General features: G+C 51.3%; 2 protein-coding genes across 3 annotated transcripts; one reads left to right on the forward strand and one right to left on the reverse strand.

Moving 5' to 3' along the window:
- Positions 1-571: 571 nt before the first annotated feature.
- Pom121c (POM121 transmembrane nucleoporin C) lies at positions 572-19568 on the forward strand. The gene is made up of 13 exons (XM_004666268.2): positions 572-1155; positions 3191-3406; positions 4205-4363; positions 6056-6136; positions 7674-7845; positions 9963-10054; positions 10748-10821; positions 11695-11819; positions 11926-12028; positions 12871-13029; positions 13701-15275; positions 17102-17224; positions 17582-19568. Exons 1-13 carry the CDS (start codon positions 572-574, stop codon positions 17677-17679), a joined length of 3561 nt encoding a protein of 1186 aa, XP_004666325.2. The 3' UTR covers positions 17680-19568.
- Nsun5 (NOP2/Sun RNA methyltransferase 5) lies at positions 19560-24014 on the reverse strand. 2 transcript variants are annotated; one of them, XM_004666189.2, is made up of 10 exons: positions 23906-24014; positions 23669-23791; positions 22372-22546; positions 22169-22277; positions 21423-21561; positions 21220-21335; positions 20543-20721; positions 20181-20391; positions 19967-20107; positions 19560-19889 (listed from the first exon to the last, which is right to left on the reverse strand). In XM_004666189.2, the coding sequence occupies exons 1-10, from the start codon at positions 23996-23998 to the stop codon at positions 19766-19768; spliced, it is 1410 nt and encodes a 469-aa protein (XP_004666246.1). In that variant the 5' UTR covers positions 23999-24014; the 3' UTR covers positions 19560-19765. The 2 variants fall into 2 exon arrangements, with proteins under 2 accessions (XP_004666246.1, XP_044998621.1); XM_045142686.1 differs by having other exon boundaries at positions 21423-21564.
- Positions 24015-25219: the final 1205 nt, after the last annotated feature.

Here is a 25219-nt window from a genome sequence, read left to right on the forward strand (position 1 = left end):
GCCCAGATTGACCTTCTTTTTTTTTTTTTAATTTGGTTTATTCGAGATAGGGTCACACTCGAGCCCAGGATGAACTCGAACTCGTGATCCCCCTGCCCCCTTCCCGCAAATGTTGAGATTACAGGCGAGCACCGCCAGGCTTTGTGCCTGACTTTTTGGGTTTTGTTTTGTTTTGTTTTTCGGTAGGGTCTCGCTCTAGCCCAGGCTGGCCTGGAATTCACTATGTAGTCCCAGGGCGGCTTCGAACTCACGACGATCCTCCTACCTCTGCCTCCGCAGCGCTGGGATTAAAGGCGTGCGCCCTCACGCCCGGCTCGGAGCCTAACTTTTAATGTAACTTCTGTGCAGCCCACGCGGGACTGCCCGAGAGTGAAAAGCGGGTGTCACACTGGCGGCATTTTTCGAAAGGGAGACGAAATCTCGCGCCAGTCTCCAAGCGTGAGCGTTTCCACCCTCACAGCCGGCGCGCCTGACGCGTCGCGCACGCGGTGACGTCACGGCGCGCCCGACGGCGTCGCGCGGCGCGGTGCACGCTGGGATATTTAAGTCTTCTCCGCGGCGCGGAGCCGCGATGTCTCCAGCGGTCGAGGCGGCCGGAGTAGGCGAGCGGCGGTGGCCCATAGCGAGCGCCAGGGAGGGCCGGGGCCGGGGTCGGGGCCGCGGCGGGCCAGTGGGAGCGGCGCTGCTCGGCCTGTCGCTTGTCGGCCTCGTGCTGTACCTGGTGCCGGCGGCGGCAGCTCTCGCCTGGCTGGCCGTGGGGGCCACCGCGGCCTGGTGGGGACTGAGCCGCGAGCCCCGGGGTCCGCGCGCCGCCGCCGCCTCCTCCACCTCCTCGGTCGTTCGCGACGCTCGGCGCCAGCGGACACTGCTCGCTTCGCCCCCGGCCAAGTCGGTAGCTAACGGAAATCTCCTAGAGCCCCGGACCCCCCTCGGACGACCTGACCCCGCCGAACAGCTCCTCATGGGCAGCTACCTCGGCAAGCCCGGCCCGCCGCAGCCTGCCCCGGCGCAGGACTCCAGGGAGCTGCGGGACAGAACCGGCCGCCGCCTGCCCGCCCGCTCCCCGCCGCCGGCCCCCGCTGCCCGGCGCGTCCATCATTTCCACCCCGCGCTGCCCACTCCTCTCCTCCGATCCCCCAGGAGGCCTTCCCACCGGTGAGCCACCATGATCTTGTCTACCCGCGCCTGCACCTGCGGCCTTTAAACCGAGGCCCTCGCTCGCCTCTCCCTCAGGCCCAGACAGGGTCTCGTAACTCAAGCTGGCCTTGTGCTCCTGATCCTCTTGCCTCCACCTACAAAAATGCCGAGATCAAAGGCTTGAGGCCAGGCATAAAGTGAGATTTTCTTTTACATCCAGTCCCGAGTAGTCTGAGTGGTTGTGACCTCTTGTAGAGTTTGTCGGGATTCTCCTGTTGTCACCTCATTTAGGATGAGCCATGCCACTTTTTGGTTTTTGAGACAGGGTCTCACTAATGTAGCCCTTGCTGGCCTGGGAACCCGCTATGTAGCCCAAGCTGGTTTCAGACTTGTAGGAAATCCCTTCTGCCTCAGCCTCCCAAGTGCTGGGATTATAGGTGCCACACCTACTCCCCCCAGTGCCCAGGGCCTCCTGCCACTGCAAATGAACACTAGACACATGCGCCACTTTGTGCGCCTGGCTTTATGTGGTTACTGGGGAAATGAACTCAGGCCATCAGGCTTTGCAAACAAGTGCATTTAGCTACTGGGCCATTTTCCCAGCCTCTTCTTCCAGTTATTAAAACTGCCTGAGGGGGAAAAAACTGCCTGAGGGCTGGAGAGATGATTTAGTGGTTAAGGCACTTGCCTTCAAAGCCAAAGGACCCAGGTTTGACTCCACAGGACCCACGTAAGCCAGATGCACAAGGGGGCATACACATCTGGAATTTGTTTGCTGGCGCTCCCATTCTCACTGTCTACCTGCCTATTTCTGTATCTCTCTCTCTCTCAAATAAATAGAAATAAAACTGCCTGAATGTTAGTAAAGCCAAGATTTAGGAGAATACTTAGTAACTCACAAATATACTTCTGCATGATGTTAAAGGGAGTTTTCTTTGAGTTGCATTGATAGTGTATTTAGCTGGGGTTTTTTTTTGGGGGGGGGTGGGCTTCAGGGTAGGGTCTCACTCTAGCCCAGGCTGACCTGGAATTCACTATGTAGTCTCAGGGTGGCCTTGAACTCACAGCGATCCTCCTACCTCTGTCCCCAGAGTTCTGTGAAGGGTCTTATGTGACCCAGGCTACCCTTGAACTCATTATGTAGCTGAGGGGTGACTTTGAGTTCCTGATCCTTCTGTCCCTGCCTCCTGAATGCCATGCCAGGATTTTTGTCTTTCAGTATACCCAGTTTAGATTTCTGTTTATTTATTTATTTTTATTTTTGAAGGTAGGGTCTGTAGCTTAGGCTGACCTGGAATTCACTATGCAGTCTCAGGGTGGCCTTGAACTCATGGTGACCCTCCTACCTCTATCTCCCAAGTTCAGGGATTAAAGGCATGCACCACCACACCCAGCTCCAGTTTAGATTCTTTTTTTGGGGGGGGGGGTTTGAGGTAGGGTCTCACTCTAGCCCAGGCTGACCTGGAATTCACTGTGGAGTCTCAGGGTGGCCTTGAACTCACGGCGATCCTCCTACCTCTGCCTCCTGAGTGCTGGGATTAAAGGCGTGCGCCACCACGCCCAGCTAGATTCTTGATAAATGTTTCTAGTTGAGATGGGTACTGGTTAATGTTTGGCTTTAGCCAAATTATTGAAAATGTTTCTCCCAACAACACATGTTCCCACCACACACACACACACACACACACACACACACACACAATATTTGTATGGGTAAGGTTTTCAATTTCTCTCAGAATTATCCAAGTCCATGACAGCTGTTGAGCCTTTGGATGGAATCAGAAAAAGTTGCTGTACAAATGGTGTGTTCTCTGTCTTAAGGGTTGGGTGGTTGTTGCAGTGGCAGAGTTAGATTAGCATGCACAGGTTCAGTCCCGACCCTGCAGACGAACAGGGAAAGGGGTTGAGAGAAGACAATCAGGAGGGAGATTGAGATTGAAGCTCTCTGGAAAAATGTCCACACACCTGTGTTTCTGTCCCTGTTTGAGCTGATACTCTTGATTCCTTTCTAAGGTTCTTCGAGGTTCCAAAACATTTCCCCCAATCTCCACAGGGATTGTGGGACATTATCCAATCGGTTTGTCATAACACCCCGAAGACGCTATCCGATCCAGCAGGCCCAATATTCCTTGCTGGGGGCACTGCCCACAGTGTGCTGGAATGGTGGGCACAAGAAAGCAGTGCTGTCTCCTCAGAATTCTAGGATGGTGTGCAGCCCCGTGACTGTGAGGATTGCGCCTCCAGACAGCAAGAAAATGCATTCTCCATTGTGAGTATTATTGTATCTCTAATTAATCTCTCCTCCTGTGTACTTTATTTTAATTTTTATTTATTTGTTTGCAAATGGGGTAGGAGGTGTGGGGCCAGAGCCTCTTGCTACTGCAAACACCAGACACTCAAACCAGTTTTTGCACCTGGTCTAAATAGGTGGCTTGGGGACTAAACCTATGCTAGGCTGCCAGGCTTTGCAAGCAAGTACCCTTAACTGCTGAGCCATCTTCCCAGGCCCACCCACCCTTTTTTTTTCTTTTTGGTTTTTCAAGGTAGGGTATCAGTCTAGCTCAGGCTGACTAGGAATTCACTATGTAGTCTCAGGGTGGCCTCGAACTCTTGGCTATCCTCCTACTTCTGCTTACCAAGTGCTGATATTAAAGGCATGGGCCACCATGCCCATCTTCCCCTTTTTTATTCTATAATTGTTTGACAAAACAGCAACAAAAAAGGGCTGGCGGAATGGTTCAGTAGTTGAAGTGCTTGCACAAGCATGGGGACCTGAGTGGTTCCCTAACTCCCACATAAAAAACCCTGCATTTCTCCATCTCTCTCTGAAATAGAGTCTTGCTCTAGTCCAGGCTAGCCTGGAACTCATTAGCCCTGGCTGACTTTACACTCAGGGTGGCCTGTCTACCTGCCTCTGCCTCCTCTGTGCTAGGCTAGTAGGCAGGAGCCACCACATGGACGGTGTTAAGCTTCTGCTTGTTGGTTATGTTCTGGTTCTAGTGAGTTATTGCTGTGGTGTGTGGCATGCTGGGTAAAATAGCTTACTGCTACAATCCTGTCTTTACAGGCCAGACCAGATGATCAATTCAACACTGTCCTCGCCATCAAATAATACCCCTGACCCATGTGCGAAGGAGACTGTATTGAATGCCCTCAAAGAGAGGAAGAAAAGGACTGTGGAGGAAGAAGACCCAGTATTCCTAGATGGCCAGGAAAACAAGAGAAGGTAAGAGGCCCAGAAACACTAAACGGGCCTCCCTGTGGAATCCAGAGAATTGGTTGAAATACAGATCATGTCTATGAAGGCACAGAAGCCAACTCCAAACTTAATGGGCCCTTTGTTTGGCTTTCATTGTAGTACTTCCTAAGGTATGTAAATACTGAAATACTGAAGTTCTAAAGATAAGCTGAGAACTCTCACCTGTGTTCCCCTCTTAGGGTCTCCCCCTGCCCCTCCAAGGTAGGGTCTCACTCTAGCCCAGGCTGACCTGGAATTCACTCTGTGGGCTTGAACTCACAGCGATCCTTGTATCTCTGCCTCCAAGTGCTGGGATTACAGGTGTGCACCACCATTCCTGGCTCACTTTTTCTTTTTCTTTCTTTCTTTCCTTTTTTTTTTTTTTTTTTATTTATTTATTTGAGAGCAACAGACACAGAGAGAAAGACAGAGAGAGAGAGAGAGAATGGGCGCGCCAGGGCTTCTAGCCTCTGCAAACGAACTCCAGACGCGTGCGCCCCCTTGTGCATCTGGCTAACGTGGGACCTGGGGAACCGAGCCTCGAACCGGGGTCCTTAGGCTTCACAGGCAAGCGCTTAACCGCTAAGCCATCTCTCCAGCCCTTTTTTGTTAATTTGCAAGCAAAGAGAGAAAGGAAATGGGCATGCCAGGGCCTTATACCACGGCAAATGAATTCCAGACACATATGCCACTTTGTGCATCTGGATTTTACATGGATAGTTGGGATTTGAACCTGGGCCACCAGGCTTTACATGCAAGCACCTTTAACCTCTGAGCCATCTCTCCAGCCCTTTTTTTCTGGTTTCCTAAGACAAGTTCTTACTATGTAGCTAAGGTTGGCCTCAAACTTGCAGTTCTCCTGCTTTGACCTCTCCCCAGTGCTGGGATCACAGGCATGTATAACTGCCCAGCAAACACCTACCTTTAAAGTTACTTTGTTAAGTTTCAGTTTCAAGAACACTTTTAGGAACACATACTTATCAAGCTCACACTATGTGCTAGACCCTGTTCCAGGTGACCAGTAAGTAGGACATAATCCTTGCACTCAGGGGACTTCTGAGCAAGACAATTTATGGCTGTTTTGTTTTGTTTTGTTTTTCAAGGTAAGGTCTCCCTCTAGCCCAGGCTGACCTGGAATTCACTATGGAGTCTCAGGGTGGCCTCTAACTCCTCCTACCTTTGTCTCCTGAGAGTCACCACACCTGGCTCTGTCTTTGGTATTTTAAAAATATTTTTATTATGTTTAAAAATTTTTGAAGAATATTTATTTGAGAGACAGGAAGAAAAGAGGCCTGAGACTCCATAGTGAATTCCAGGTCAGCATGGGGCTAGAATGAGACCCTCTCTTGGTGGTGGTGGTGGGGGGTCTTGTGGGGGAGGCTGGCCTCAAACTCACAGCAATCCATATGCTTTTGCCTCCCAAGTGCTGGGATTAAAGGTGTGCACCACCATGCCTGTCTTGTCTCTTTTGATGGACCTGACTAGTTCAAAGCTCTGGAAGCACCTTTTACTACCTTTATTACAGGGCACTCTTAAACTGACCATTCAGGGGTACAGTATTTTGAAACAGTGGAATTTATACTCGGTAGAGGTATTTCAAGATCCCAGGAACATGAGAAACACTTCAAGGGGCAGAGGAGCTCATGGGATTTCTATTGCGAACATTTTGGTTTGTCACAGGCGCCATGATAGCAGTGGGAGTGGACATTCGGCATTTGAACCCCTGGTGGCCAATGGAGTCCCGGCTGCTTTTGTGCCTAAGTAAGTAGAACCCTTCAGAAAGAAACAGCTACTGGGACACGGTCCATGTCCCAGCTGTCGTCCTGTGGATTAACCCTTTGGCTTCTCACTTTGCGTCATTCCTTCCAGTTCACATACTTAAAGTCAGGAGAAACCTTTTAAAATACCTGCCATATTAGCTTGTCAGTAAACTGAACACAAGGCATTAATGTGAGTGAGCTGCTAAGGCTAAGAGGGATTATGAATATGTTGAGGACATCATTGTTTCAGTTGATCCTTTACCAGGGCCTGAAGGCTTGTGCAGTAGATGAAATGTAATACAAGCTGGGTGTGGTGGCACATGCCTTTAATCCAAGCACATTGGAGGCAGAGGATCACCATGAGTTCAAGGCCACCCTGCCACTACACAGTGAATTCCAGGTTAGCCTGGGCTAGAGTGAGACCCTACCTTGAAAAACAAAACAAATTTAAAAAAAAAAGTAATACAAAACTAAGACATGTTCAATTTCTACATTTGAATTTAAGTAATACATTGGAGAAAAGAACTGGATGGAAGGGAAAGAGGCTCAAATGTGGCAACAAGGTTACGGGTATCTTAGGTGCTTAAGTGAGCAGCATGATGAGCCATCCTGAACTTACTGTGCTCCCCATGCTGCTTGAGGAAGACAGCACAAGGCTGCCGAGTGTCAGCTCTGCTTTCTGTAGCGCAAAGCTTTGTACAGTTCATTGTACCGTGCTACACAAGATCATGCAAGCTCAGCTTCTGTCCCAGTCAAGCCACCAAGATGTTAAGGGGATCTGAAACAACATAGGTGGTGTTGAGGGAGGGAGCTTGAAGGAGCTGACCTAGAGGAGAGCAATCTCAGGAGAAGTGAGGACACCAAGGAGCTAGCTAAGGTGAGAGGTGGCCCTCCAGTAATAAAGGGCTCTACATTAGAGGTAAGGTGACTGCGGGTTTAGCTCCATTCAGGGTGAAAGAAGCAGCTCCATGTCGGTGAAGAGGAGGTGCATTTGGACAGTCTTAGAGGGGCTAGTTTGCATCTGGTGTGGATTGTCTTGGGAGCTACCATGGGGTAATGTTCTGTTGCAGAGTTGAGTAACTGTCCTGCAGGAAGGATGCCTGGGGGATTTCTGTTTTGGTTGGAGGCTGAGAAACAATAGTTGTTCCTTTTAACCCTGATTTTTCTGAACAGTTTTGTAGGAATGTGACTGGAAAGCAATGAACTATATATAAACTTTAAAATATCTTGTTTTGCCCTTTTTGTGCCTCTTGGAAGTCTAATCCTCCACACCCACCCAGCCCCAGGCATCTGCTGGTGTGCTGTCTCGCACGGTAGATTAGTGTACATGTTATAGACTAGTTAACAAACAGAATCACAGTTCAAGTTCTAGTGTTGGATTTTCCTTCTGATTCTGTCTGGTACATTTAGGCAGGCCATTAGTACGCATTCAGAGCATTATTGTTCCCTTCAGGTCTGTTCAGAAAGTGTCAGAACTGTGGCGGAAACCTCAGAAGAATGTGCCTTTGGTAACACATTGCCTTTATCCATGTTGTTAGGCCTGGCTCCCTGAAGAGAGGTCTTATTTCCCAGAGCTCAGAAGACCACTTGAACAAGCGATCGCGCACCTCCTCTGTGAGCTCCCTGGCAAGCACATGCACAGTTGGCATTCCCAGCTCCAGCCGCAATGCCATCACCAGTTCCTACAGCTCTAGCCGAGGCGTCTCACAGGTGTGGCAGCAGCTCTCTCTTTTTAAATTTATTTATTTATGAGACAGAGAGATAGAATGGGTGTGCCCTGGCCACCAGCTGTGTACGAACTCCAGACACATGTGCCCCCCTTATGCATCTGGCTCACCTGGGTACTGGGGAGTCGAATCTGGGTCCTTAGGCTTAGGCAGGCAAGTGCCTTAACCATTAGGCTATCTCTCCAGTCCTGCAACAGCAGCTCTGTGGCCACAAGGTCACAAGCGTATGATGGCTGACCACCTTTTATTTGTCATACTGGGGTTGTCTCTAAACTGACAGAAGATCCAGAGCCGTAAATAGCAAGTGAAACATAGACAAGTGGTTCTGAACAGAAAGACCTGAAAGTAAGCTATCGCTGCAGGTTTACAAAGAGCAGTTTAGTAAATGTCATTAATCACATTGAAAAAATGGACTGAATCTGAACTGCATTGGGTCATAAAAGAGATTTATAGGCAATTTAGAATTAATGTAAGTTCTTTTAAACAAGATATAGTCATTCTTGTTCAGAAAGGGGGAGTGTGGTGTCCACTATGCAGAGAAGAGAGAAGGCTTTGCTGCTAATTGAGCCTGAACTCAAGTCTTGGCAGTGACACTTTGTAGCTGTGGGATCTTTGGTAAACTGGTCTTTCTCATCTTTAAACCTTGTTGTAATAACTGAAGGTGAAGCGTGTCAGTAGTGGGTGCTCTGTATATAATGGGCATTCTGTGTAGTGACTCTTGAATGTGTGTGTGTTTTATTCCACAATGCTTTCTTCTCCCTCCCCCCCCCCCCTTTTTTTCCCAAAGGTAGGGTTACTACCTTGTGCCACCACACCTGGCTCCCTTATTTTTGTTTTGTTTTATTTGCTTTTCAAGGCAGGGTCTCACTCTAGCCCAGGCTGACCTGGAATTCACTAGTAGTTTTAGGCTAGCCTTGAACTCACAGTGAACCTACTACCTCTGCCTCCCAAGTTCTGGGATTAAAGGCAAGCACCACTACACACAATTTAAGAACATTTTCTTTCTTTTTTTTTTAATTTAATTTTATTTTTATTGTTTATTTGAGAGAGACATGTACAGAGAGAAAGAGGCAGATAAGACAGAGACAGAGAGAATGGGCACATCAGGGCCTCCAGCCACTGCAAATGAACTCCAGATGCTTGTGCCCCCTTCTGCATCTGGCTAACGTGGATCCTGGGAGATCGAGCCTCGAACTGAGGTCCTTAGTCTTCACAGGCAAGCACTTAACTGCTAAGCCATCTCTCCTGCTCTTAAATTTTATTTTTATTTATTTGGGGTGAGGATGGGCATGTCAGGGTCTCCAGCTATTGTTTAAAAAAAAAAAAAAAAACTCCAGGTGCATGTTTCACCTTGTGCTTTCTTGTGTTTTATATGGGTCCTGGAGAATCAAACCTGGATTCTTTGGCTTTGTGGGAAAGTGCCTTAACTGCTAAGCCATCTCTCCACTCCAAGAACATTTTCTTAATAGACAAAGCCTGCCTTCCTATCCACTCCCCATCAGCACACCTTCCTTTCACCCTTCTTGAGTATTAGCAGCATGTGTAATGTGTAGTTCATTTTATATGCACTTACATGTATGCATTCTATTGCATTTGACTTTGGTCAGCAGTTTACCTGGGAGGTTCACCCATCTTGAGGGTTACAGTATGTTCATTTTCATTGCTTTATACTGTACAAAATTAATAATCACTGTTTAACCATCCCACCATTGTGCACTTCAGAGTTCTATTTGGGCTTCTTGGATATATATATAAAATAGGTACATACACAGTTTAGATGTTGCTAAACAATTCCTAAGAGTGTTTCATTATGCTTCTACCAGCAGTGTGTAACGTTCTGTTCTACTCCACAATCTCCCAGCTTTTTCTTTAGGTAGGTCTTACTCTAGCCTAGGCTGACTTGCAATTCACTATTTAGTCTTAGGCTGGCCTCGAACTCCCAGTGATCTTCCTTCCCCATCCTCCTCAGTGCTGGAATGAAAGGCATGTGCCATCACGTCTGGAAGAAAATTTGTTTAGTTATGGCTGCTCTATGTTCTTCAGGATTTTTGTCAGAACAGTGGTGACATCAATAGGCTCACTTGTCACTCTGACTTTCAGCTATGGAAGAGAAGTGGTCCCACCTCATCCCCGTTCTCCAGCCCAGCCTCCTCCCGCTCTGAAACACCAGAGAGACCAGCTAAGAAAACAAGGTAACACCATTGTCCTACAGTTCACCATTTGCACATGGACAAATGAGAGGGAGGAGATGAGGGAAGCAGATTTGGTTCTTAGGCTCTATGAGACTCTGATCCCGCCAATCAAAGAAGTCCAGTGCTAGAAGGGCAGCTAAGTACCCACTGAAGTTGCTTTCCTGTTAGGCTGTCTCATTAGTGCATTGATTTTAGAGGCTCCTGGGAGGGTAGTACAGAGAAGAGAATGTCAGTGGGGAGCCCTTGGTCCCTTACCCCAGCTGGCCGTTGGGTATTTCAGTTGCTGGAGCTCAGCACCCTTGGGAATCAGATCTGTGTCTGATCCTACCAGCTACTCAACTTTCTTCTACTTTGATCTGTCTGCCATGGGGCCTGCTTCCTCACCAGCCTTGCTCCCAGCCTCTAACACTAACCTGCTGTTGGAGAGCTTGACAAAGATGCAGGACTCCCCGGGACATGGCAGGCTGTGGGTAAGGTTTTGAAGATTAATGTTTTGGGGTTGATTAAAGATGCAGTTCTCATCAGCTGCTCCGTTTGTCTCTAAGAATTTTCACTGGCCATCATGACATTCCAAGTTATTTAGTTACGGTCATTCTGGGCTTTGGCCAAGTGGTAGGTAATTAAGAGGGAATGAAGTGCCATCCAGCACCAGTGTCTTCCAAACTCATTTCAGCTTTTTCAAATTCTCAACAGAGAGGAGGAGCCATGCCATCCTTCCAGTCCTCCAGCATCCCCGGGGACGGACAAGGAGTCCCAAGGAGAAAAGGGTAAGCAGATGAGCAAGCAATGTGGCCCTGCTGGGACAGGGGCGTGCTGGTTGAAGTGTCTGTGGAGGAAGTGCGGCTCAGGGATATTGAAAACAAGTTGAGCATTGCTCTGTGTAGAGCCCATCAGAGGACCACAGTGTGGGAAGGGAGAAAGACAACAAAGTCCAGTGTAGAAATGTGAATGAAAGCTGGGCGTGGTGGTGCACACTTTTAATCCCAGCATTCGGGAGGCAGAGACGTAGGAGAAGCAACATGAGTTCGAGGCCACCCTGAGACTATATAGTGAATTCCAGGTCCACCTGAACTAGAGTGAAACCCCTACCTGGAAAACAAACAAACAAAAACAAAACAAAACAAACAAACAAAAAAAACGGATGGAGGTGAACTCAGTGTGGGAATGGATCTGTGAGCAGCAAGATGCATTTGATACAATTCTAATTGATTTCCTCTTGACTATGAGAAAGAATCTTGTAGGCGCTGGGGAGTTGGCTCATTAAGTAAAGAACTTGACACACAAGCATGAGGACCTCAGTTCAGATCCCCAGAACCCATGTTAAAGCTAGGCATGGTGGCATATGCCTATAGTCCAGAATTGGTAAGGCAAAGACAGAGGGATCCCTGGGGCTTCGTGACTAGTCACTCTGGCTGAACAGGTAAGCTCTGAGTTCATTGACAGCCCCTGTCTCAAAAAGTAAGGTGGAAAGCCATTGAGGAAGATACTGCTTATTGACCTGTAGCCTGTATGCTTGCACACACAAAAGAAACAGTCCATCCAGACCACCCAACCACAGAAGACAGGATCTTTTCAGACAAAACTGTCCTCTCCTGGACAGGGACGAAGCCACCAGCAGGCCTGTGTTTTTCTGTCTTCAGTTGTAGATACGACCATGAAGAAGCAGCAGAACGCCTGGACCTCCCCCTGCACGCCTGGCAGCTCTGGCCCGCGAAAGCGGAAGATTCAGCTGCTGCCCTCCAGGCGAGGGGATCAGCTGACCCTGGTATGGCTTGTCCACCTCCCTCTGCTCTTGCAGATTTGAGAAGACCAAAAGCGAGTTCCTCCACCTTCTTTTGGTCAGCCTGAACTGGCTTTGTTCTCTTTGTCAGCCTCCACCCCCCGAGCTGGGTTACTCCATCACTGCTGAAGACCTCGACCTGGAGAAGAAAGCCTCGCTCCAGTGGTTCAACAAGGTCCTAGAGGACAAGACTGGTAAGGAACAGCACGGGCATGCTCCAGAGAGGCCACAAGTGTCGGTCTCCTTTGATTTTGTTGTTGGAGAGTTTCCTTGGATGAGTGTTTTGTTTTTATTTTCTTTGTTGGTTTAGTTTGGTTTAGTCTCATGTTGTAGTCGGAGCTGGCCTCAGAATCCAGTCTTCTGCCTCAGCTTCCTGAGTCTTAGATTGTAGGTGCGCTGCCTCTCACCCAGCTCTCGGACTCATCTTGCCCACCAGGTAGCACGTTATCACCTTTTCCATGGAACCTAGAAAATGTAACTTTTTTATGTATGTACATATGTGTGTGAGGGCTACAGGTTGACATTAGATTCTTCCTCCAATAATTCACTTTATTTTTTGAGATAAAATGTCACTGAATCTGGGGCTCACTAATGCAGCTAGACGAGGTAACATCAAGCCCCATAGATTCTCCTGTCACTACCTTCCCAGAGTGGAATTACAAACAAGTACCAAACAGCTCAGCTTTTACATGAGTGTTGGGAATTTAAACCTAGGTCTTTATGTCTGTGTGGCAAGTACTTTACTGACTGGTTTGTTTTTGAAGATGGTCTTGTCTAGCCAAAGCTGGCCTCAAAGGAGATCATTTTGCTCATCCTCTCAAGTGCTAGATGACAGGCTATGTGCCACCATGCCCAGCTTTCTTTGTCCTTTGTACTCTGAGATGGCTTCTTGAGTGCTTGAGTCTTCACTGAAACTTGTGTTCCAGTGACCAGTGAGGTTAAAGGATGCATTTCCTTAGAGGAGTGCTCTGGGCTCAGAGCTTCCTGTGGCACCTGGAAAGTATTGCTCCATCAGGATCTTCTGTTCCTTCCTTAGATGTTGCCTTGAATTCAGTGGATGAGACTCCGCCTACCACTCAGCCCTTCACCTTCGCCTTGCCTACTTGCTCACCGCCCCCCCTCCCAGCTTCCAGTGCTGACCCACTGGTGGAGAGCTCAAAGAAGATGCAGGAGCCCCCTGGTCCATCCTCGTCAGGTGAGGAGCACTCAGCAACCAAATCCAACTCCCCTGTGAGGACAGGCTTTTGTTTGTCATGAAGGGTGCATGAGGCCATGAATGGCTGGAAAATGCTCCAGAGGTTAGGTCCCCACCCCGTGACCATTCCAGGGATGCAGGAGGGCAGGCTGGCACACCAAAAGCTGGGTTTGGGCTTGTGGTTTGATGTCCCCTTGCTTGACTCCAAGCTTTGCTGAGTCATCTGTAAAGTGAGAGTCACACTTCCCTTGTGAGGTGTCTGCCGTGTGAATGTGGCAACCCCCTATGTCTGAGCTTCCTACACCTAGACCTAGAATGGCCTGAGTCTCTTTTCCCTGTCCCAGGATTTCCCTGGCAGGTGGGAACTCTGCATGGCCACACTGCCTTAAGTGGGAGTGGGGGGTGGGACTCTATTCCTTTGGGGTCAGGGCCTGCCACTGGGCATATTGCCCAGTTTTTGAACGTGGCATGTCTGTTAGATGAGTAAGCCATGTTTGTATGGAGCTCAGGGGCCTTACCCTTCATGATCACACAGATAGGCCCTGTTGCATCTTTCTGTCTTTTCTGGGTATAGAAATGAGAACACCTTTTGAGTCCCTGACAGTGAATGGGCATGGGAGGTTAAGTTCACACACGTCCATGGAACTAACGTGACTTCTCATTCTCCCCAGACCCTGTTGAAGCAGCAGCCCCCTCACCTCCAAAGACACCGAGCCCCACGGCCGTCCTTGTCTCATCGTCACCAGGGCCCCTGCCAGGCACCTCTTCTTCACACTCCAAACCCACAGCCACCTTCCTGGGGCTGTCCCCTGCGTCTTCCCTGGCAACACTCCCTGACACCAAGTCACCTGCAGCCCCACAAGCTGAACCAACTGCCAACGTCTCAGCGCCCCCTGCCCCTTGCCCCACCCCCAAGCCAAGCATGCTGTTTGGGATGCTAACCAGCCCGTCCCCCAGCCTTTCCTCCCCTGCCATTTCTGCCCCATCTGTTGCTTCTCCCATGTTCAAGCCCATCTTTGACGCTGTACCTAAAACTGAGAGTGGTAGCCCCTTGCCAACTAGCTCCTCGGTGACGGCCGCAGCCACAGCCGCATCCAGCAGTTCCCTTTCCACCACAGCCAGCACCTCGGCCCTGGCTTTCAACCCCGTCTTTGGTAACCTGGGGTCACTTCCTTCAGTGTCCCTGTCAGCACCCTTCTCCTTGAAGCAGACCACTGCTCCAGCCACCACTGCAGCACCATCTGGTCCTCTCTTCACTGGCCTGGCCACAGCCACCTCCACAGTGGCATCCAGCACCACAGCCTTGGCTTCAAAGCCTGCTTTTGGCTTTGGGGTGAACACAACGGCCAGCACCTCCTGCAGCACGGTGACTTCTGCCTCTCAGCCCCTCCCCTTTGGGGGAGCAGCCCCTGTGGGCGCTTCCACCTCCGCCCCAGCTCTGGCCTCCATCTTCCAGTTTGGCAAGCCCCCGGCTGCCTCGCCGGCCTCCACGGGGAGCAGCACTTCCTTCAGCACTGCTCAGGCAGCCACCGGCAGCACTGCTGGCTTTAGTGGCTTTGGGAGCCCCACCACCGCCGCCGCCAGCAGCCAGCCCACACTGACCTTCAGCAGCATAGTCCCCCCCACGTTCAACATTCCCTTTGGCTCCAGCACCAAGCCCACGCTCCCACCCTACCCAGGAGCCAGCCCTCAGCCCGCATTTGGGTCCACCGAGGTGTCGCAGCAAGGGACCACCAAGCCAGCCCTCACCCCGAGTTTTGGCAGCTCTTTCACTTTTGGTAACTCTGTGGCCGCAGCCCCGTCACCGGCCCCTTCCAGCTTTGGCAGCACTGCACAGTCAGCTTTTGGTGGTCTGAAAGCCTCAGCCTCCACCTTCGGCGCTCCGGCCAGCACACAGCCAGCCTTCGGCAGCACCACAGCCGTGTTCTCCTTCGGAGCAGCCACCACTCAGACCACCAGCAGTGGGACCAGTACCTCTGTGTTTGGCAGCTCAGCTCCCTCCCCATTCACTTTTGGGGGCTCAGCAGCCCCCGTTGGTAGTGGGGGCTTTGGGCTCAATGTGGCTACCCCAGGTACCAGCTCTGCCTCTGGAGCTTTCAACTTCGGAGCTGGACAGAGTGGGACTGCAGGCACGGCCACCCCCTTTGGAGGGGGCTTAAGTCAGAAGGCCCTGGGCGCGCCCAGTCAGAGCACACCCTTTGCCTTCACCGTGGCCAACACACCTGAGAGCAAGCCTGTGTTTGGAGGTAAGAGCGGGGCCATGTGCAACATTGCCTTCCAAGTAAGTGGCAGGTGACAGGACATGTTTTCATATACATGCATGCATACATACATATATATGTTGTGTTTTGTTTTGTTTGTTTCTTGGTTTTTTGAGGTAGGGTTTCTCTAGCCCAGTCTGACCTGGAAATTCAATGTATTCTCAGGGTGGCCTCAAACTCACAGCAATCCTCCTACCTCTGCCTCCCGAGTGCTGGGATTAAAGGTGTGTGCCACGACTGGCTTTATTTATTTATTTATTTATGTTTTATTTATTTGAGAGAGACAGACTGAGAGAGAGAGGAGAAAAAAAAAAGGCAAGCCAGGGCCTCTAGTCACTGCAAACAGAATCCAGATGTATGTACCACCTTGTGTCTGGTTCCCTGGGTACTGGAGAATCGAATGTGGGTCCTTAGGCTTCACAGGCAAGTGCCTTAACTGCTGAGCCATCTTTCCAACCCTTGTTTTGGATTTTTTGTTTGTTTGTTTGTTTAAGGTAGTCTCACTCTAGCCCAGGCTGACCTAGAATTAACTATGTAGTCTCAGACTGGCCTGGAACTCATGGCATCCTATCTCTGCCTCCTAAGTGCTGGGATTAAAGGCATGCGCCACCACGCCCAACATTGTTTTGGAGTTTTTGAGATAGGGTCACACTTGATCCTCCTGCCTCCGCTTCCTGAGTGTGGAGATAACAGCCATGCATTGCAGGCGTCAAGGAAGACTAGTGCCTGTGCCCAGAAGGCCGTGTGAGATGCTCACAAGCAGGGTGGTGACGCAAGCCTGTAACCACAGTGCTGAGGAGGCAGAGAGCATAAGCATCCCTTGGGTTCATTGGCTACCCAGTCTAACCTTGTTTGTGAGCTCTAGGCCAATGAGAGACCCTGTCTCAAGGGAGGAGGGCAGTGTGAAGATGACCCCTGAGGTGATCCTCTGACCACAAATATGTGCACCCACAGACACAGTCAGGCCACATATGCAATCAGTAAATAGGGGGAGAAGCTCTTGGAAAGTGAATGAGGATGGATATTGAGAAAAGGAGTGTAATAGAGAAGATAAAGAGATTTGGCTTGTGGTGAGAAGTTGTCATGAACCTTACGAGGTTGAGGTGACTGAAATGAGGTGGCTGCTATAACCTAGTCTGGTGAGTGTTGAGGGAGCACAGCAGGTGGATGGGATGGAGCTGGAGCCCTTCCTGAAAGTAGCGATAGGTAGAGGAAAATGCCATTGGGCCACTGTGGGATCATGAGTCTTCTCACACATGAAGTCACTAAAGGATGATGCAAAAAGGCATGCTAGGCCAAGTCCTCAGCGAGATAAAGAGGCAGTGATCGGAAGTGGCAGATGGTCCTGACAAGGAGCAAGACTGAGCCTAAAAGGTTGAGATCTGAATTTGAAAGGAGTTGGGTTGTCCTGTAGTTCCAATGTTCAGGAGACTAAGGAGGAGTGCGGGAAGTCGCAGGCCCCCAGGGCTACGTTACCTAGTACTGCTGTCTAAAAGACCCAGATGGGAAACGAACGGTTTGAGCCTTTGAAGGAGGAAGAGACGTGGTCAAGAAGCAGCATCAGTGAGCAAGGAAGGCCTGAGATGGTTGCCTGTGTGCAAGAAAGTCACGTGCAGGGCAGCTGGGGTACCTGGTGGAAGGGAGGTACAGGAGGAAGCATGGCAAAATTAGTCAAGATGGAAGGTCCGTCCCACTGCAGCGGTAAGGACAAGGACAGCAGGCAGGCTGGCGGCTCCTCCAGCACCGGTGGAGTAGGCATGGACAGACAGCGGCCGGCCTGCCTTCGCAGCTCTCTGCTCTCATCTTTCTAGGCACATCCACACCCACCTTTGGGCAGAGCACCTCTACCCCTGGAGTGGGTGCCACGGGCAGCACCCTTTCCTTTGGAGCCTCCTCAACACCCACCCAAGGCTTTGTTGGAGTTGGGCCTTTTGGTAAGCAGCCAGTCTCTGTTGCCAGCATGACACCCTTGTTTGTCTGAGAGGAGAAGAGAGCTGGGGGTGGCAGGTTGCTGACTCTGTTGGCAGCTTTACCTGGATATAGAGACTGCAGCAGGATTCAGAGCCTCTTCAAGCAGGTGGCATTCGGCATTCCCAGAGCATGAGGAAGCCAAGCGCAAATGGTCGTGTGGACCTCAGTTGCTGGGAATTTTCCTTTGGATGGCTTCCTCTTGCCCGGGGCAGCTTGGGAGCTTTTACTGCCATTGGTCTGACTTCCCAGAGCTAAATCATTAGCCAGACAACCTTCTACTGGAGCAGCTGCCCTAATAAGGTCTCGTGCGCTCTCTCCAGGGTCAGCGGCTCCCTCGTTTTCCATTGGTGCGGGATCCAAGACCCCAGCGGCTCGGCAGCGACTGCAGGCCCGAAGGCAGCACACTCGCAAGAAGTAGCCTGCCCCCGCCTGTCCCCACCCCTTGCCCGGATCTGGACCTCAGCACCTGCTAGCAAGAGCCGCTGCCCCTCCAAGTTCTATAAAGCAAGCCCAGCCCGGGTCTCCTGTTGCAGCCACCAGAGCAGCCTAGACCTTCTCCCTTCCAGAGGAAGTAGGCACCCTGGAGAGGGCAGGAGGCAAGGCAGAAGCCTGGTACCTTGACTTGAACAGTTGCACCGGTGAGGCTGGAGAACTAAAGAAACACCTGTACATACTGTCCTCTTGCTCCCCTGGCGCTTGTTTAGTGTAGAACATAGGTGACCTCCCCCCGCCCTGAGAGCCACCTCTGCTGGAGGGAGAAGTGGTTCTCTTCCGTGGATTCCTTGAGGGGCTCTATTTCCCCATTTCTTGCTGCTCTGGCCCTCACTGATCCCCTTCAGGATTTACGGTGAATCTTGCTTTGCCTTGGAGACTCAGTGGGCGCTGCTCCGCCGCCTCCTACCTAGTCTGTATGTTTCATCTCCGGCACTCTGCCAGGCTGGCCTCCAAAAGGTTGGTGGCTCAAGACTGAGCCTGGTAGAGCCAGGGAAGACCCTCGCTCCAGGAGGAGTCCCAGGGTAGGTAGGACGCCCTCTGCTGCTTCTAGCTGCCTCCTCACCTGCCCGCCACTCTGCCTCTCCAGGATTGTGTGTTCCAAGCCTTGTCCTGTGCTAGTGTCTGATGCTCGTGTGTGTTGCTCTTTGAATCGAGTTTGGAGGAAGAATTGAATTGTATGTGTGGCGGCATGTTGGTAGTGCCGGACTTAATGTCGAAAGTCTCCTGGGCCTGGCTAATTGAATGTGGAAAGTGGCGCCACTTGACGGCCACAGTGCTGACTCCTGAATTTTCCATTGGTGTTTTGACTTTAAGGGCTGGCAGCCCAGGGGATGGGGCCCTGGGGAAGCAACGACCTTACCTCCACTGGTCCTCCCCATCTACCTTACCTCGTGAGGGGCGCGAGAGCGCACCCAGTGTGTGCTGGGAGACCTAGATTGACCACACTGTAGTCATACTGTAGAGTCTAAACAGCAACCATGCCCTTTCTTTTCCCTCATGTCCTTTCCTTCCAAAACCTCACCCCAGACCCCAAAGCCTGGCTGCCACGCCTGTCTTCTTTGAAAGTAGTATGAATGCGTGTGTCTAAATTAAAAGAAAAAAAATATTTAAACATTTTTTAACAAAATAAATTTATTTTTGTATTTAAGCTAAATTGCCTTTTAAATTCCTTCAAGCTTGGTTCACTGAGGTGGTAAAGTATAAATGCTGTTGTTGACTAGGAATTAGCTGTAGTTAAGTTATGCTGTGAACAGGAGCTCGGTGGTGTTCCCAGAGCTCTTCTGAGGAACAGAGCTCCTTCTGGACACATGTAAATGTAATTCTGTTTTATAAACAACGTGATGTAGCTTGACCAGTCCCCTTCCCTTCGTGACAGGGGTTGAATGTTCTGTGGCAGGGACTGCCCCTCCCACCCAAAGAGCTGTATGATGGGTCAGGCTGGGCTGTGTGGAACTGGGGAAGGAGTTGGACCTCAAGTCCCAGATGCCTACTGAGGAAAGGGGTTTGGTGGGAGTCTGGAAACAAAGCCTCTACCTGTACCTCAGGTAAGGGAGAGCCTCCCTTCAATTTAGTCCAAGCTAGTTACCTCAGCTCCACAGCAGGCCACGGTCCAGGGCCCCTGAAGAGGAGTCCTGGCGCAGCCTCTGCGTGTGTGGGCACGTCCATCTGTGCTGTCAGTGGACGGGCAGGAGGCTGCAGCTTTCCACTACAGACTTACTTCCTGTTGAGTCTAGCTGGGATTTTTAGTATGAGTGTGAGATTGTTCTTGCTTATGTCATTACGAATAAAAACTGTGATCTGTCATAGACCCAATTCTGCCTTTTATTTATGTGGGTGCCTCTTCTCATTGGTGGAGCAACCCCATGAAGGAGGGACCAGAGGTCCAGGACATCCACTCTGTCCTTCCCCTTCAGACAGACTCCTGGACAACTTCCTACAGCAGTATTCGGGGCCCAGAGTTCGGCCTCAGATCCTCGTGGCCCACACTTCTTTGTCCACCACGGCACCTGCTACATGTGTGGTGGCGTGCAGGTGCCATCGGCGGCGGCGGCTGCTTTTCTCCGTCTCTTCTTTCTCCTTGGGGCTGGGCCAGAAGTCCCTTCTGGTACCAGTGTTTCAGTCTGGGGGGCTGAGCTGGGAGAAAGGCCAGATGTTTACCCACCTCAGTCATCTAGCACCTCCCCACCAGCCCCCACTCCCTCTCGGCTTACCTTTGCACCTCTGCCCGTTCAAACACAGCAATGAAGAAGCCACCTGTGAGCGTGGTCTCAGGGGAGGCCCGGAGGCAGTGTTCAGCTCCTGGAAATGTGTGCAGGCCTCGGTGGGGCCAGAAGGGTAGGACCGGGGCCAGCCTGTGGGGGGAGAGACTGTTCAGACCCTGGTGAGGAAGCAGCCTGCAAGCCCCCAGGCCCAGGGCGCCATTACCTGAAGGCCCCTGAGCTTTGCTGCAAAGCCTCACAGACCACATCTTCATTCTCCTCTTGGCAGAGGGAACATGTGGAGTAGACAAGGCGCTTCAGAGAGGGGAAAGAGAGTGCGTGGCACAGAGCTCGCTGCTGGAACCCTGCCAGGGCACTCAAGCGCGCCTTGCTAGGTGTACCTGCCCCGTGTTCTTCCAGCTGCCGGCTCAACATACCTATGGGGAAGAGTTGGAATTACAAATTATTTAATACTGAAGTCCCCCACTTTACAGATGAGAGCATTTTGCCCAAAGTTCTAGGACCACTAACACCATAGCAGCAGGCTACAAGGAGAGTGGGGACCATGACCTCACTACCCGATCTCACCAGAACCACTACACGAAGGATCCAGCAGGATGTACTGGACCTGGCTGTAACGCTGGTCTGAAGGCAAGACTGCAAGGAAGTCCTTCTCAGCTAACTCGCAGCAAGACACCCCAGCGCGGGCCAGCAGTGTGGCCATGGCTGCCAGCCGCTTGGCATCCAGATCAAAGGCAAAAATCTTCCTAGGGAAGAGGGCAGAGGTGAGCACAGTGAGAAGTTAGGGAGCGTGGAGGCCAAAGCTCTGGCCCACGCAACAGTAAGACTGCACTAGGGCAGGACCTGCGGCCGCAGAGGGGTGGCTCAGCGGCAGTGCATACTTAGCCTGTTCAAGGCCTTGACGTCCACGTCCCAACACTGTCCCGCTCCAAAAAGAAGCTACAAAGTGGGCATGGAAGAGGCAGGAGGATCGCCATCAGTTGGATGCCACCCTGAGACTACATACTGAATTCCCAGGTCAGCCTGGGATAGAGTAAGACCCTACCTCAGAAATCCCCAAAACAAATCAAAAAGCAGCCCAGGATTGCTGTCACAGTTAACTAGCCAAGGAAAGGCTTCATAGTTGAGGGATCCTTGCCTCACACTAGTGACCCCTGAGGAACTTGGCTTGGAGCCTTGATCACCCACTGAAATAAAAGAGCCTTATTTCTTCCAATCTTCCCTGTCCTATGCTGCCCACTTACCCCTGGTTCTTCATAAGAGCGGCCATGTGACTGGTCTTATTGCCAGGGGCGGCACAAGCGTCAATGACATGAGAGCCTGGTGGGGGAGCCAGCAGCATGGCTGGGAGGCAGCTGGCCTGGTAGGACAGAGCAGAGCAGGCAGCTGGGTGAGCAAAGAACCCAGTCACTCCCACACCCTTCTCTTCCCCAACCATCCTCTCCACCTTGTCCTGCAGAATGAGGTGGCCGGCACGGTACAGTGGGTGCTCATGGAGATGTGTCCCTGTAGGAAACACGAGCAGCTCAGGCAACAAGGGATCCAGGAGAAACTGCTGCCCTTTAAGAGGCCGCAAGTCCTCCAGGCTGCTGGGGAAGAACCATTAAGTTTAGCTTTTTGTTTCATGGGGTTTTCTGGTTTGTTGTCTCTGTCTCTCCCTCTCTCTCTCTCCTAGAAGCCCCCAGTGAGGGGCTGGGAAGCATGGCTCAGTGGTAGAGCTCCTGCATAGAATCCCCCAGTGAGGGGCTAGGGGTCTGACTCACTGCTATAGTGACTGCCTAGAATCCCTGGGGGTGTGAGTCAGTGGTAGAGCTCCTGCCTAGAATCCCCCAGTGATAGGCTGGGGGTGTGGGTCAGTGGTAGAGCTCCTGTCTAGAATCCCCCAGTGAGGGGCTGGGGGCATGGCTCAGTGGCAGAGCTCCAAATTAAAATCTGCAGGTCAAAGATTAGAGAATAAACGAGTCACAAGAAGAATGCAGAATGAGAATCAAGGAGTATTAGTGTTTAAGGGGAAAAGATAACAGTCCTTGAAAGAAGATGGGAAACTGCTAGAAAGATAGGGAAAATAAAAAACTAAAGAAAGCAGTCACTACCCTCAGTATCTCTTCCCTGGGACCTCTACTTCCCCAGCACAGCACAGGAACCCAGCACCTAGGGAAATGAAAGCACCCAGGCCGAATGCTAAGCTCTCACCTGGAAGCCTGACCCTGGTAGGAGAAACCTTGTCTCTTGAAATAATCAATCGCATCCTCGGGGCAGGTCTTGAGAGTGTTCACACGAGCATACCGAGGCACCTGGGAGGCTAAGGAGGAGCATCAGTAGGCAGAAGCTCAGCTCCTCCTGTGGGCACGAAGGCCATCGCTCTTCTCCCAGCCCCACCATTCCCTCCTGCTCACCTGGGCCAGACCTGGATCCTTCTTGCAACAGGTCCTCATTCTGGCTCACACCTCGATGAACCTTGAGCCTGGCCAACTCAGCCTTGAGCCTGGCTTGGTGCCGGCTCAGCATAGCCTTCCATCGGCCCCCACCCCCTCGAAAGCCCTTTCCCAGCAGCAATTCATACACTAGCACCTAGGCAGGGAAAACAGAGCGTGAAAACAATATTAACAGAGTGTTGGAACTGGGAGGACTAAACAGGCCATCTGTCCAACTGGCTATGTCAAGGGACTTTCCTTGTCTGATCACCTAAGAAATTAATGGCAGAAACAGGTGCGGTGAAACACTTAAAATCCAGGAACTCCAAATGGTAAGGATTAACAAGTTTGAGACCTGCATAAGCTACCTATGAAGTTTAAGGGCAGCCTGTACAACTTACAGAAGCCCTTGCATTTCAAAAACATTTTTTAAAAGGCTGGGGTTGTGGCTCAGTGGTAGAGCTCCTGCCTAGAATCCCCCAGTGAGGGGCTGGGGTGTGGCTCAGTGGGAGAGCTCCTGCCTAGAATCCCCCAGTGAGGCGCTGGGGTTGTGGCTCAGTGGTAGAGCTCCTGCCTAGAATCCCCCAGTGAGGGGCTTGGGGGTGTGGCTCAGTGGTAGAGCTCCTGCCTAGAATCCCCAGTGAGGGGCTGGGGACGTGGCTCAGTGGTAGAGCTCCTTCCTAGAATCCCCAGTGAGGGGCTGGGGGTGTGACTCAGTGGTAGTGCCCATGCCTAGAATCTCCCAGTGGGGGGCTGGGGGCGTGGCTCAGGGGTAGAGCTCCTGCCTAGAATCCCCAGTGAGGGGCTGGGGGCGTGGCTCAGGGGTAGAGCTCCTGCCTAGAATCCCCAGTGAGGGGCTGGGGGCGTGGCTCAGTGGTAGAGCTCCTGCCCAGAATCCCCCCAGTGAGGGGCTGGGGGCGTGGCTCAGGGGTAGAGCTCCTGCCTGGAATCCCCCAGTGAGGGGCTGGGGGTGTGACTCAGTGGTAGAGCTCCTGCCTAGAATCCCCCAGTGAGGAACTATCCTGGTAGGAGGCAGGTCCTGGCTTTAATTCCCAGTACTACAGAAAAAGAAGGCAGATCTGGGACTGAAAGCCTCCCAGGCCCGGACTTTTATCATGGGCTGCAATTTCAGAGCTGCGGACTCGAACCTCCATGACAACTGCCACCATCACCCTTGGCTTTCAGGCGTCCTGTTCACGGCCGCTTTGCCCTCTAAAGCACCCTCGTCCCAGCTCGATCCGGCAGGCAGAGGCGTGCGGTGCATCGTGCGGCCCCTCACCTTGGCCAGGTGCGGCCGCAGCTTCTTCTCGGCGCGGAGGAGGCCGGCGCTGGCGATCACGGCGTCCAGCACGGAGGAGTAGCGCTGCGTCTCGCACACCAGCGCGTACAGCTGCTTCACGTTCTGCAACCGGCGGACGGAGACACGCTGTACCGCCGGCGGGAGCGGGGGGAAGGGCAGGCGGCGTGACCCGCTCCCGACCCCGCTCCCCCGCCTGGCCCGCACCCGGCTCGCTACCTGGAAGTTGCTGGAATACACCAAGCCCTTGAGGGAACCCTGGCGGTTCTCTACGCCCGCCAGCACCGCGGCCGCCGTCCCGTACAGCCCCATGCTCTCGCCGCTCCGTGTCTTTACGGCACTGTCGCAAAGCGCAGCGGGCTTGGCGGCCGCCGCCAGGTCCACAAGGATGAACTTCCGGGGTCAAAGGCCATAAGCCTTCCGTGTCGTTTCTGTCCAAGTCCGACAACTAAAAACTAAAAGTAAGAGCCGAAGTGGTGGCGCAAGCCTTCAATCCCACCGCTCCGGAGGCAGAGAGAATATATATATATATATATATTTTGTTGTTGATGTTGTTTTTCAAGGTAGAGTTTCACTTTAGCCCAGGCTGTGACCTGGAATTCACTCTGTAGTCTCAGGCTGACCTCGAACTCACGCGATGCTCCTACCTCTGCTTCCCGAGTACTGGTATTAAAGGTGTGCTCCACCACACCCGCCTTAAATAAAATATCTTTTTTTAAGTAAAAATTCTAGCCTGCTCGTTTAAACTATATATTTTTATTTTTATATTTTATATTTATTATATATCTTATATATATCATATATATTTTATATATATCATATATATTTTATTTTATATATATATATATATATAATTTCGGGCGGTTAAGGCATTTGCCTGTGAAGCCTGAGAACACAGGTTCGATTCCCTGTACCCATGTAAGCCAGATGCACAAGGTGGCGCATGCGTCTGGAGTTGGCTTACAGTGGCTGAAAGCCCTGGTGCACCCATTCTCTCCCTTCCTCCCTTCCTGCATTTAGCTGTTAAGGCAATTGCCTGCAAAGCCTAAGGACCCAGTCTCAAGTCCCTGGTACCCACATAAGCCAGCTGCACATAGTGGCACATGCATCTAAAAAACTCAAAACATACATATATTTCATTTGTCCATTTATTTATAGGAGAGACTGAATGAAAGAATGGGTGCACTAGTGCCTCCAGCCACTGCAAACGGGCTCTGGACAAACGTGCCACCTTCTGTAGCTGACTTATGTAGGTACAAGGGAATTGAGCTTGGGTCCTTAGGCTTCTCAGGCAAGCGCCTTAACCGCAAACCCATCTATGCAGCTCTTAGCCTGGTCTTTCTGTTTTTGTCACTGTTGCCTTGGTTTTGGGTTTCTGGAGACAGGGCCTCTCACTCTGTGAAGTCAGACTGGCTTGCAGCTGTGTACCCCAAGCTGACCGGGAACTCTCAGCAAACTTGTCTCTGCTGCCCTCCCTGCTGAGGTTAAAGGGTTGAATCAACACGGCTGAGGCCCTTTTTCTATTTCTTTTAT

Source organism: Jaculus jaculus, chromosome 2, assembly GCF_020740685.1.
Source record: "Jaculus jaculus isolate mJacJac1 chromosome 2, mJacJac1.mat.Y.cur, whole genome shotgun sequence".
NCBI lineage: Eukaryota > Metazoa > Chordata > Mammalia > Rodentia > Dipodidae > Jaculus > Jaculus jaculus.

Coding starts and splice junctions, on each gene's coding strand:
- Nsun5 (XM_045142686.1), bottom strand. CDS start 23,998: ATGGGGCTGTACGGGACGGCGGCCGCGGTGCTGGCGGGCGTAGAGAAC. Junction 23,792..23,905: donor TGTATTCCAGCAACTTCCAG/GTAGCGAGCCGG, acceptor CGCCGGTTGCAG/AACGTGAAGCAGCTGTACGC. Junction 21,336..21,422: donor ACCTCATTCTGCAGGACAAG/GTGGAGAGGATG, acceptor CTGTCCTACCAG/GCCAGCTGCCTCCCAGCCAT.
- Pom121c (XM_004666268.2), top strand. CDS start 572: ATGTCTCCAGCGGTCGAGGCGGCCGGAGTAGGCGAGCGGCGGTGGCCC. Junction 7,846..9,962: donor CTAGCCGAGGCGTCTCACAG/GTGTGGCAGCAG, acceptor TCTGACTTTCAG/CTATGGAAGAGAAGTGGTCC. Junction 15,276..17,101: donor GAGCAAGCCTGTGTTTGGAG/GTAAGAGCGGGG, acceptor TCATCTTTCTAG/GCACATCCACACCCACCTTT.